Below are 10,055 nucleotides of genomic sequence, written 5' to 3'. Positions count from 1 at the left end.
AAGAAAGAATAAACTCTTATGTGCTTAAGCCATGTAGTCAATCCCTAGCTAAAAAATGAGGACCCCATGAGCTGCTTTTTTCATGTGAGTACTTGTGTAAAGAGATCAAAAGACATTGTCTTTGAAACCTCTTTAATTGCAAGAGATGCCAAACTATAAAATTTGGGACAATCTTAGATTTGTTAGAAATCACTGCTTTAAGGAATGAAATGTAATAAAAACATTCAAATGATGCCTAAGTAAAAGCCAATTAGCTGGAATAAAAGTCAAATCCTCACAGTTTTGTCAGTGGCTTGTAAGTGGTACCTAATCTCGAAACTATTGGTATCATTGGTGTTCTAAACAGGTATTTTCAAGGTACAACATAGATTTTGTAGACCATAAGATGGAGTTTAAAAAATATTCTGAAATTTAAATCGGATTTTCAAAAGATTTTATTTTTTAGAATTATCTAGTCACAGAATTATCATTACCTACCAAATATGACCCTGAGATTGAAATCTTTTATGGACACAAGTTGAATGCTTTCAGGAATCCACTATGACTGTTGTGAGTTAATAGAAGACTGTCTTTAGCACAGTCTCAGTATGTGTGCTAAGTCGCTCAGCAGTGTCAGACTCTTTGCAACCCTGAGGACTGCCAGGGATTTTGCTATCCCTAGGATTTTTCCAGCAAAAATACTGGAGTGGGTTGCCATTTCTTGCTCCAGGGGATCTTCCCAACTCAGGAATCTAATCTGTGTCTCCTGCAATGGCAGGCAGATTCTTGACCAGAGTCACCTAGAAATCCTTTTAGTACAATATACAATGTCTAAATCCTCCAAATATTTCCAAATAAAATAGGGTTAATCCAACAACACAAGAGAAGACTCTACACATGGACTTCACCAGATGGTCAACACCGAAATCAGATTGATTATATTCTTTGCAGCCAAAGATGGAGAAGCTCTATACAGTCAAAAACAAGACCAGGAGCTGACTGTGGCTCAGATCATGAACTCCTTATTACCAAATTCAGACTGAAATTGAAGAAAGTAGGGAAAACCGCTAGACCTCAGGTGTGACTTAAATCAAATCCCTTATGATTATACTGTGGAAGTGAGAAATAGATTTAAGGGCCTAGACCTGATAGATAAGAGTGCCTGATGAACTATGGAATGAGGTTCGTGACACTGTACAGGAGACAGGGATCAAGACCATCCCCATTGAAAAGAAATGTGAAAAAGCAAAATGGCTATCTGGGGAGGCCTTACAAATAGCTGTGAAAAGAAGAGAGGTGAAAAGCAAAGGAGAAAAGGAAAGATATAAGCATCTGAATGCAGAGTTCCAAAGAATAGCAAGAAGAGATAAGAAAGCCTTCCTCAGCGATCAATGCAAAGGAATAGAGGAAAACAACAGAATGGGAAAGACTAGAGATCTCTTCAAGAAAATTAGAGATACCAAGGGAACATTTCATGCAAAGATGGGGTCAATAAAGGACAGAAATGGTATGGACCTAACAGATGCAGAAGATATTAAGAAGAGGTGGCAAGAATACACAGAAGAACTGTACAAAAAAGATCTTCACGACCCAGATAATCATGATGATGTGATCACTAATCTAGAGCCAGACATCTTGGAATGGGAAGTCAACTGGGCCTTAGAAAGCATCACTATGAACAAAGCTAGTGGAGGTGATGGAATTCCAGTTGAGCTGTTTCAAATCCTGAAAGATGATGCTGTGAAAGTGCTGCACTCAATATGCCAGCAAATTTGGAAAACTCAGCAGTGGCCACAGGACTGGAAAAGGCCAGTTTTCATTCCAATTCCAAAGAAAGGCAACACAAAAGAATGCTCAAACTACTGCACAATTGCACTCATCTCACATGCTAGTAAAGTAATGCTCAAAATTCTCCAAGCCAGGCTTCAGCAATATGTGAACCGTGAACTCCCTGATGTTCAAGCTGGTTTTAGAAAAGGCAGAGGAACCAGAGATCAAATTGCCAACATCCGCTGGATCATGAAAAAAAAACGAGAGTTCCAGAAAAACATCTATTTCTGCTTTATTGACTATGCCAAAGCCTTTGACTGTGTAGATCACAATAAACTGTAGAAAATTCTGAAAGAGATGGGAATACAGGACCACCTGACCTGCCTCTTGAGAAATCTGTATGCAGGTCAGGAAGCAACAGTTAGAACTGGACATGGAACAACAGACTGGTTCCAAATAGGAAAAGAAGTATGTCAAGGCTGTATATTGTCACCCTGCTTATTTAACTTCTATGCAGAGTACATCATGAGAAATGCTGGGCTGGAAGAAACACAAGCTGGAATCAAGATTGCCGGGAGAAATCTCAATAACCTCAGATATGCAGATGACACCACCCTTATGGCAGAAAGTGAAGAGGAGCTAAAAAGCCTCTTGATCAAAGTGAAAGAGGAGAGCGAAAAAGTTGGCTTAAAGCTCAACATGCAGAAAACGAAGATCATGGCATCTGGTCCCATCACCTCATGGGAAATAGATGGGGAAACAGTGTCAGACTTTACTTTTTGGGCTCCAAAATCACTACAGATGGTGACTGCAGCCATGAAATTAAAAGACGCTTACTCCTTGGAAGAAAAGTTATGACCAACCTAGATAGCATATTCAAAAGCAGAGACATTACTTTGCCGACTAAGGTCTGTCTAGTTAAGGCTATGGTTTTTCCTGTGGTCATGTATGGATGTGAGAGTTGGACTGTGAAGAAGGCTGAGTGCCGAAGAATTGATGCTTTTGAACTGTGGTGTTGGAGGAGACTCTTGAGAGTCCCTTGGACTGCAAGGAGATCCAACCAGTCCATTCTGAAGGAGATCAACCCTGGGATTTCTTTGGAAGGAATGATGCTGAAGCTGAAGCTCCAGTACTTTGACCACCTCATGGGAAGAGCTGACTCGTTGGAAAAGACTCTGATGCTGGGACTGATTGGGGGCAGGAGAAGGGGACGACTGAGGATGAGATGGCTGTATGGCATCACGGACTCAATGGACGTGAGTCTGAGTGAACTCTGGGAGTTGGTGATGGACAGGGAGGCCTGGCGTGCTGCGATTCATGGGGTAGCAAAGAGTCTGACACAACTGAGCGACTGAACTGAACTGAACTGAATGGAATAGTTTCAGGAGTATTTTGAAAAGTAATAAAATTGGAAAGAATTATGCACCCAAGGTCAACCAATATTTACTGATAACCTATTGAGGATGCTAGTCATTTTTCATTATCTTATTTAACTTCCCCAAACTCTTTAACTCACAAAAATTGCATTCTATGCTCAGACTTAGGGAGTCTGACTTTCCCAAAGCCACAGGACAAGCACTAGATAAACCCAAGATTTCAGGCTAGGCTGCTTTGATTCTAATCTCTTCAGTTTTCTTTTTCTCTGTGGCTGTCTTACAAAACTTGGGGGGGGGGGTAGTTTTTAATTGAACATAAAACCAGAAAAGGAGTAGAGGGAAAAATGTTTGACGGTACTGTATGAGTGATGGGAATGTTTCTGAATAATATGAAAAGTTAAAGTTGAGGAAAATAATTAACTTGTGATATGCCTGGGATAACAATGTTCCATTCACACATCTCAGAAATAATCAGGGTTTCCGCGATCCTTAGTGGACCATTTATCAGAAGACCTCAGTGTGTTTTCAAATCCCCTTCATTCCAGTTTTAGCCTTTTTTCAGGTATCCACAGGGTCCCCTGGGGGTGTCCAGTAGCCCCAGACCCCTTCTTCCAGGGAGGATCCCTTTTCCCGGCTCCTTTTCATTTTGACTCCTCCATCACTGACTCGTGCCCTACTCTTTCACAACAGTTACCCTCCCTTATTCTGTGGAATACTTTATTGTTGCATATGGGGAAGTTTGTTATAACTGCCTGATTTTTTATTTACCAGAATGAAGTTTTCTGTGAGGGTTGAACTGGATTTAACTTGTTCAAAATTGGGACCTCTGTGCTAGGGACACAGCAGAGCACAAATGTATTTGTGGAATGGAAGAATCTCTCCGGTTTCATACCCATTTGCCTTTAAACCAAAGATGTCACTAAACCGGTTTTTTTTTTTTTTTTAGTACCGAGTAACTGAGTCTAAAGTCCAAATAAAATTTGGGCAGGTGTAAAGCTCCTTCTCTGTATGTTTAACCTTCTAGCTCCTGGGTTATTATCTGTACTACACTTTATTTATATTTTTAAAATTAATGTATTTCAACTACACTTTGGAGTGACAATACATCCTTTTTTCAAACAAAGGACTTAATTCTAGGCCAAGAGCAAAACAGAAACAGGAATATTCTTTACCTGCCTTAGGAACCACAAGCTTTCACATATGCGACCAAACTGAGAAACAGGAAAGCTGTGCAAACTTCCTTGACAGCTTCCTTCCTTCTCAAGCCCCCTTCCAGACTCTACGCCCCCCACGATCATTCCCAGGGGGCTGGCAGGCCGAGGTGGGTCCCACAGACCGGACTTGGCTCCGCCCCACAAAAGAATCCAGGAACTCGAAGTGGGGCAGCCCTGGGACAAGCGCTGAAAAGTTCTCTAAGGTCCTCGGAGATCACAGGGGCTGGTCACAAGCCAAGTCCTCTGCCCTCATCGTCAAGGGAACCCTCCGTAAACGCAAAGTCCTTCACAGCAGCTGACGCTCTCAGTTCCCAGAAACAGCGGGAGCTTGCGCGGCACCAGGCCTGGGGCGGAAATTTGAGATTTCATCTAAGCCCCACCCGGGCCTGGCACCTACCAGGGCCGACCCTGAGGCGCCGCCTCCACCACTCTGGGCCGGGCAGCGCCTGCCTCCTCCCTTCTCCCGCGCGCTCCTCACCTACCATTCCTCTCCCTCGCGCCGTCAGGAATTTTCCCTCCACCCCACCCCCTCCTCCGCCTTCCCCTTTCCCAGGGCCGCCCGGCGAGCCCGTGGGGAACGCGCGGTCCTGTACCCCGGGGCCAAGTCCCCGGATGCGCTCCTCCCCACCCCCCACGGCCCGCGCTGCGGCCCCGCCCCTCGCGCAGCCTGCGTGATGCGTCACCGCTCGCGGCGCTTCCGGAGGCGCTGCGCGCGATGACGTAGGGGGACGTGCCCTCTATATGAGGTCGGGGAGCGGCAGAGTCGGCCTTTTCCGCCCGCTCCCCCCTCCCCCCGAGCGCCGCTCTGGCCGCACTGCGCTCGCTCTGAGCTCCGGGCTCCTGCTAAGCCAGCGCCGCTGTCGCCTCCCTCCAGTCGCCATCATGATCATCTACCGGGACCTCATCAGCCGTGAGTCGGGACTGCACTGCCCCTCACACGGCGCGCAGGGCACGCGGCGGCATATGGGTGGAGGCGGGGGGCCGGCCACCGCCGCCGCCGCTGTCGTGGGTCTGAGGAGGGGCGCTGCTTGGGGGCGCGCGCCGGGGCCCGGGGCGCCCGGGGAGGGGCGGCGCGGCGCGGGAAATGGCGCCCGCTCCGGCCGCGGGCGCCTCGTGACGGGCGGGTCTGTGTCCCTGAGCAGATGACGAGATGTTCTCCGACATCTACAAGATCCGGGAGGTCGCGGACGGGCTGTGTCTGGAGGTGGAGGGGAAGGTGAGTCGGCCGGGCCGGGGCCGGGGCCGGGGCCGTGGCGCAGAGGGGAGGCGAGGCCAGGCCGGGCGGGCTCGGGTTTCCGCCGCTCCCCCGCCCGAGGTTGTGCAATCCTCCCCGTTGCCTCCTGGCGGAGGAGACTCTCTTTCCGGGCTCGGGTTTTTCTAGAAAACTGGAGGCGGAGCTGTGCCTGGAAATAGGTCCGCCGCTTCGACGCCCATCCTCCCTCCCAGGCGGTCCGGGACAGACAGGTTATCTCCTGTTTGGGCGACCCAAGCATTTTAGCGTCTGCCCGGTTTTTCTTTGCTCAGCAACCCGACAGCCCATGCAAAACTTGCACTGTGTTGTAAATGACCCCTTTGCTGTTTGGGCCAACGAAGAGTTGTTGAACTGAGATGTTTCAGGAGAACGAAGGGCATAGATTTCCGCGCCCCCCTCCTAGTGTTCGTGGTTTTCAACGAGAATTAAGTGTTGAGGGATGACGGATGAAAGAGCTGCCAGCATAGATTCTTGAATGCGTTTATGGTAAGGTCGAGGATGTGTTAGCGACTAAACTTTTTCTTAATGCAGATGGTCAGTAGGACAGAGGGTAACATCGATGACTCGCTCATTGGTGGAAATGCCTCCGCTGAAGGCCCCGAGGGCGAAGGTACCGAAAGCACAGTAATCACTGGTGTCGATATTGTCATGAACCATCACTTGCAGGAAACCAGCTTCACAAAAGAAGCCTACAAGAAGTACATCAAAGATTACATGAAGTCGTAAGTGATACTGACACACCCAATTGATGTCTGAAAATCCTGTAGGATTTAGGGGTTGGTTTCGTTTGAGATTTTCAACAGCAGGCGAGCTTGTCAAAGGCTTTTTTCTGTTGAAGAGCTCAGAAGGGGGGCTGCTTTTCTGTAAATAGGAGAATACTGGAGGGTGCAGCGTGGTTTTACTTTTTTTTAGAATAGTCCTTTGGTACAGAATAAGCTGAGGTGAAATTCAAAGTTAGGAACAGTCTTAAAACATCCCTCCTATGAGTTAGTAATCTCTGATATTTTGCTGGTTTCAGTTTGGAATTTTTACTGAATGGAAACTTTGCTCAGAACTGATTCATGTGTCGATGTGTTTTAGAATCAAAGGGAAACTTGAAGAACAGAGACCAGAAAGAGTAAAACCTTTTATGACAGGGGCTGCAGAACAAATCAAGCACATCCTTGCTAATTTCAAAAACTATCAGGTAAATAACTTTAAAATATTTGGATCAAAGGATTGTATAATTTTACCTGAGCAAAACATGAGTTACTTGATGAGCTTCTGATGTAATTAAGTTGGAGTTATTTTTCTGTGTTTTGAGCAGTTTAAATACTTAACAGATTTTATTTCAGCAGTCTGGGCTGTAGGGAGTTGCCTTCTCTGCTCCTAAGCAAGCATGTTTCCAGATCTTGTCTTCTGCTTCCAAAATCTTATTCTCAACTCAACATTTCCCAGTTCTTTGGAATTGTGTACTCTGAAGTAGTCTTCTGGTTTTCTTTTTACAATACCAGTGTGTCTTGTTGCCACTGCCGCTCTTTCTGATCTGAGCTTGTCCTGTTGAGAAGCTCCGGTGACGTTTCTTTTACTGACACAGCCTGGCTGTTTCGATGTTCCAGTTGTCACACATCCTCTGGCCATACGATGACTTCTCACGTGATGTGCTCTACTCATTGGTGGCCCTGTGCTCGACTATGTAAACAGCCTTGTTTGTAGGGTTTAGACTGAGATGTGTGGGGTTAGGTTTCCAGGGAGCTCTGAACTCAATCCAGGTTTCCTGGATTGCTCTGAACTCTTAACATTTGGTTATTAGTACTTTGCATGAACCGAAGTTTGATTAGTGAGCATTTTCCTTCTCATCAGAACTCATTAGTTGCTGACTAAATTAGTGCCTTGATTAGATATTGGTGTTCTGAATCCTTTGATTTATTGTGTGTTTTGATCCAATGCATTCTTGTATAATCTAATTCTGGGTATTTGTTTGCTTCCTAAGTTCTTTATTGGTGAAAACATGAATCCAGATGGCATGGTTGCTCTGCTGGACTACCGTGAGGATGGTGTAACCCCATATATGATTTTCTTTAAGGATGGTTTAGAGATGGAAAAATGTGTAAGTATAAAGAAGTGTGTTGAAATCAGTCATGTAAAAATGGAGGTACTAACAACCTTTTAGCAAATAAACCACTTAGTGATAATTGGGGGCTGGTTGGAAAGGCCATGATGTTACTAGCTTTTAGTAAATAGAATTTAGAGCAGGCTGCTGACCCGATGGCCAGTTGCTTTAGTAAAATTAAATGAATGTCTGCTGCGCAAGGAATTGCTAAAGGAGAAATGAAGCCACTCATTTATCTTGGCTTTCAGCGGCTTCCATGTAAATTGGGAATAAGATAAATTTAAGGCTACACTAGGGAATTCCCTGTTGGTCCAGTGGTTAGGACTCTGGGCTGCCACTGCCAAGGGCTGGGGTTTAGTCCCGGGTTGGGAAGCTAAAATCCCACAAGCTGCTTGGTGCAAAAACAATCTACCCTAAACAGGATCAGGGGCAGCAGTGACCAGGACTGTCAAAGGACAGTGCAGATGTCTTGCCCAAGGGATTAGTCAAAGAATGTGTGAGGTTTTTGTTGGAATAGGGTGGGTGGGCCTTCTCAGAATGACTTCTCTGATTTGGTAAGGATGGTTCTGCATCCACTGATAGACCTTGAACAGTCTGCAGTTGTTCCTATGGTTTGCACTAGGATGCAAAAGCAACATCCCCGCGCTTTCTGTCTGTCTCTGTGTGGCAGCTCGGATTGAATAGGGGAGTACATCTGAAGCTTAGAAACGTGAGATGCTTTCGTGCCAGAAAGGTGTGTTAATGGGCTCTTCCTTGTTTTCCCAGTAACAAAGTTGGCAGTTACTTTGGATCAATCACTTGTCGTCAAAACTGGCTGGCCACTGCTTTTCATCCACACAACACCAGGACTTAGACAGATGGGACTGATGTCATCTCGAGCTCTTCATTTGTTTTGAACGTTGATTTATTTGGAGCGGAGGCATTGTTTTTGAGAAAACGTGTCATGTAGGTTGTCTAAAAATAAAACACATTTAAACTCATTGGAAAGAATGCCTCTTAGTTTAATATGTCATATCTAAATCCATCCTTGTAGCCTTCCTGGAGCAGCTAGAGTCTGGTTGTAGCCTACCACTAGAAAGCACCTTCAGATAACGTCTACAGTGAAACCACTTCCGGGACTTGGAATATACAAGAATCAGAAGTAACTGAGTGTGGAGTAAAGGGAGAGACCATGCTCATGGCAGTGCCAACCAGCATTTGAAGTGGATTGCTTACACATTTCATCACCTACAAATGGAGGCGTTTACAAAAGAATAAAGAGAGACTAACACAGTTGGAAGCAAAGTACTGTCCGAGCTTATTTTAGAGCTGAGTTCTAGAGAAATCTAGACATCTGGAATACTTTGTCAAACTCCTTGGAACAGGGTTGACAGACTGGCTCGCCCACCACCTGTTTTGTGGCTAAGGTGGTGCTTACATTTTTAAAGTGGTTCATGGTAGCTTATGGGACATGAAAAAAATAAAGTTTGTGTCCAGTTTTACTAGGGCACTACCATGCCCTGTATTGGGTGGTATTGGCTGGTTCTGACATGGCTAGAACAGATGAGTGACAGGTCTAAGGGCCTCCTGCAAGCCTTGAGGTACCCACATGGCCCTTGATAGGAAAGATTGACAGGCCATTGTTGTAAAAGATGAAATGATAGATGGACTGTGGAGTAGTTGGTGGGCAGAGAGAAAAGCAAATGCTCTTGTTTTATCTGTAAAAAGATGTGGGTATCAACATGAAAATGCATCTATTTGACAGACCTGAAGCAGTTTACTGTCTGCTAAGGTTTCCACTACAGATGCAAGAAAAACATCCTCGCGCTTTCTGCCTGTCTGATTGTGGCAGCCCATATTGAATGGGGGAACACAGGGCAAAACTTGGAACCCTACAACCAGGTGACACCAAGAGTCCATGGTACGGTGCAGAGCCTCAGGTTGGTAGTGCCCCCTGGTGACAATCCAAATGATTGGAAAGTGCAGTCATGCTGAGGGCAACTTTAAGCATTCTACTGTAAACAGTGTAGACAATGTGCCAGTGATCTAGGAGGCCACTTGCCTCTGAAATGTACTAGCGGGAAAGAGTTTTCAGGCAGGGCTCAGTGCTATGAAGGTGACAGGTGTGGTGGGTGAAGTAATATAAGCTGTGGCCTGACAGCGTGAGTGTGCATGGAAAAGGCTGAAAGACAGGAATAGCAATATAGAGACTAGGAAGTGAAGGGAGGCCAGGTAGTTGCCTAAGAAGGCTTAGTTTGGATTGTTTTCTAGTTAGTGTCATCTGGGTTAAGATAACAATAACAGGTGGTAGGTACTTCCTGTACACGTCAGAAGGCATGTGTTTTGTGTCACTGTCTAGTAAGGAAGCTGAAAAGGAAGGAGATTATGTCGGT

General features: G+C 45.7%; 1 protein-coding gene and 2 non-coding genes across 4 annotated transcripts; all 3 read left to right on the top strand.

Moving 5' to 3' along the window:
- The first annotated feature begins 5,078 nt into the window (after positions 1–5,078).
- TPT1 (tumor protein, translationally-controlled 1) lies at positions 5,079–9,187 on the top strand. 2 transcript variants are annotated; one of them, XM_015098053.4, is made up of 6 exons: positions 5,079–5,249; positions 5,482–5,555; positions 6,123–6,313; positions 6,672–6,777; positions 7,564–7,680; positions 8,449–9,187. In XM_015098053.4, exons 1-6 carry the CDS (start codon positions 5,081–5,083, stop codon positions 8,449–8,451), a joined length of 660 nt encoding a protein of 219 aa, XP_014953539.2. In that variant the 5' UTR covers positions 5,079–5,080; the 3' UTR covers positions 8,452–9,187. The 2 variants fall into 2 exon arrangements, with proteins under 2 accessions (XP_014953539.2, XP_060250291.1); XM_060394308.1 differs by having other exon boundaries at positions 7,564–9,187.
- LOC114116762 (small nucleolar RNA SNORA31) lies at positions 8,250–8,379 on the top strand. Its single transcript, XR_003590582.1, has one exon. It is a non-coding gene; the product is annotated as a small nucleolar RNA SNORA31 (small nucleolar RNA).
- A 223-nt stretch (positions 9,188–9,410) lies between the features above and the next one.
- On the top strand, positions 9,411–9,540 carry LOC114116763 (small nucleolar RNA SNORA31). The gene has a single exon (XR_003590583.1). It is a non-coding gene; the product is annotated as a small nucleolar RNA SNORA31 (small nucleolar RNA).
- Positions 9,541–10,055: the final 515 nt, after the last annotated feature.

Source organism: Ovis aries, chromosome 10, assembly GCF_016772045.2.
Source record: "Ovis aries strain OAR_USU_Benz2616 breed Rambouillet chromosome 10, ARS-UI_Ramb_v3.0, whole genome shotgun sequence".
Lineage (NCBI taxonomy): Eukaryota > Metazoa > Chordata > Mammalia > Artiodactyla > Bovidae > Ovis > Ovis aries.
The sequence above is the reverse complement of the archived record's forward strand: the minus strand, read 5'-3'. Positions and strand labels throughout refer to the sequence as shown.

Bases quoted from the DNA above. Each gene is read 5' to 3' on its own strand.
- TPT1 (XM_060394308.1), top strand. From the start codon at position 5,081: ATGAGGTCGGGGAGCGGCAGAGTCGGCCTTTTCCGCCCGCTCCCCCCT. The intron at 5,250-5,481 runs GTGAGTCGGGAC...GTCCCTGAGCAG, and splicing joins CTACCGGGACCTCATCAGCC to ATGACGAGATGTTCTCCGAC. The intron at 5,556-6,122 runs GTGAGTCGGCCG...TTCTTAATGCAG, and splicing joins GTCTGGAGGTGGAGGGGAAG to ATGGTCAGTAGGACAGAGGG.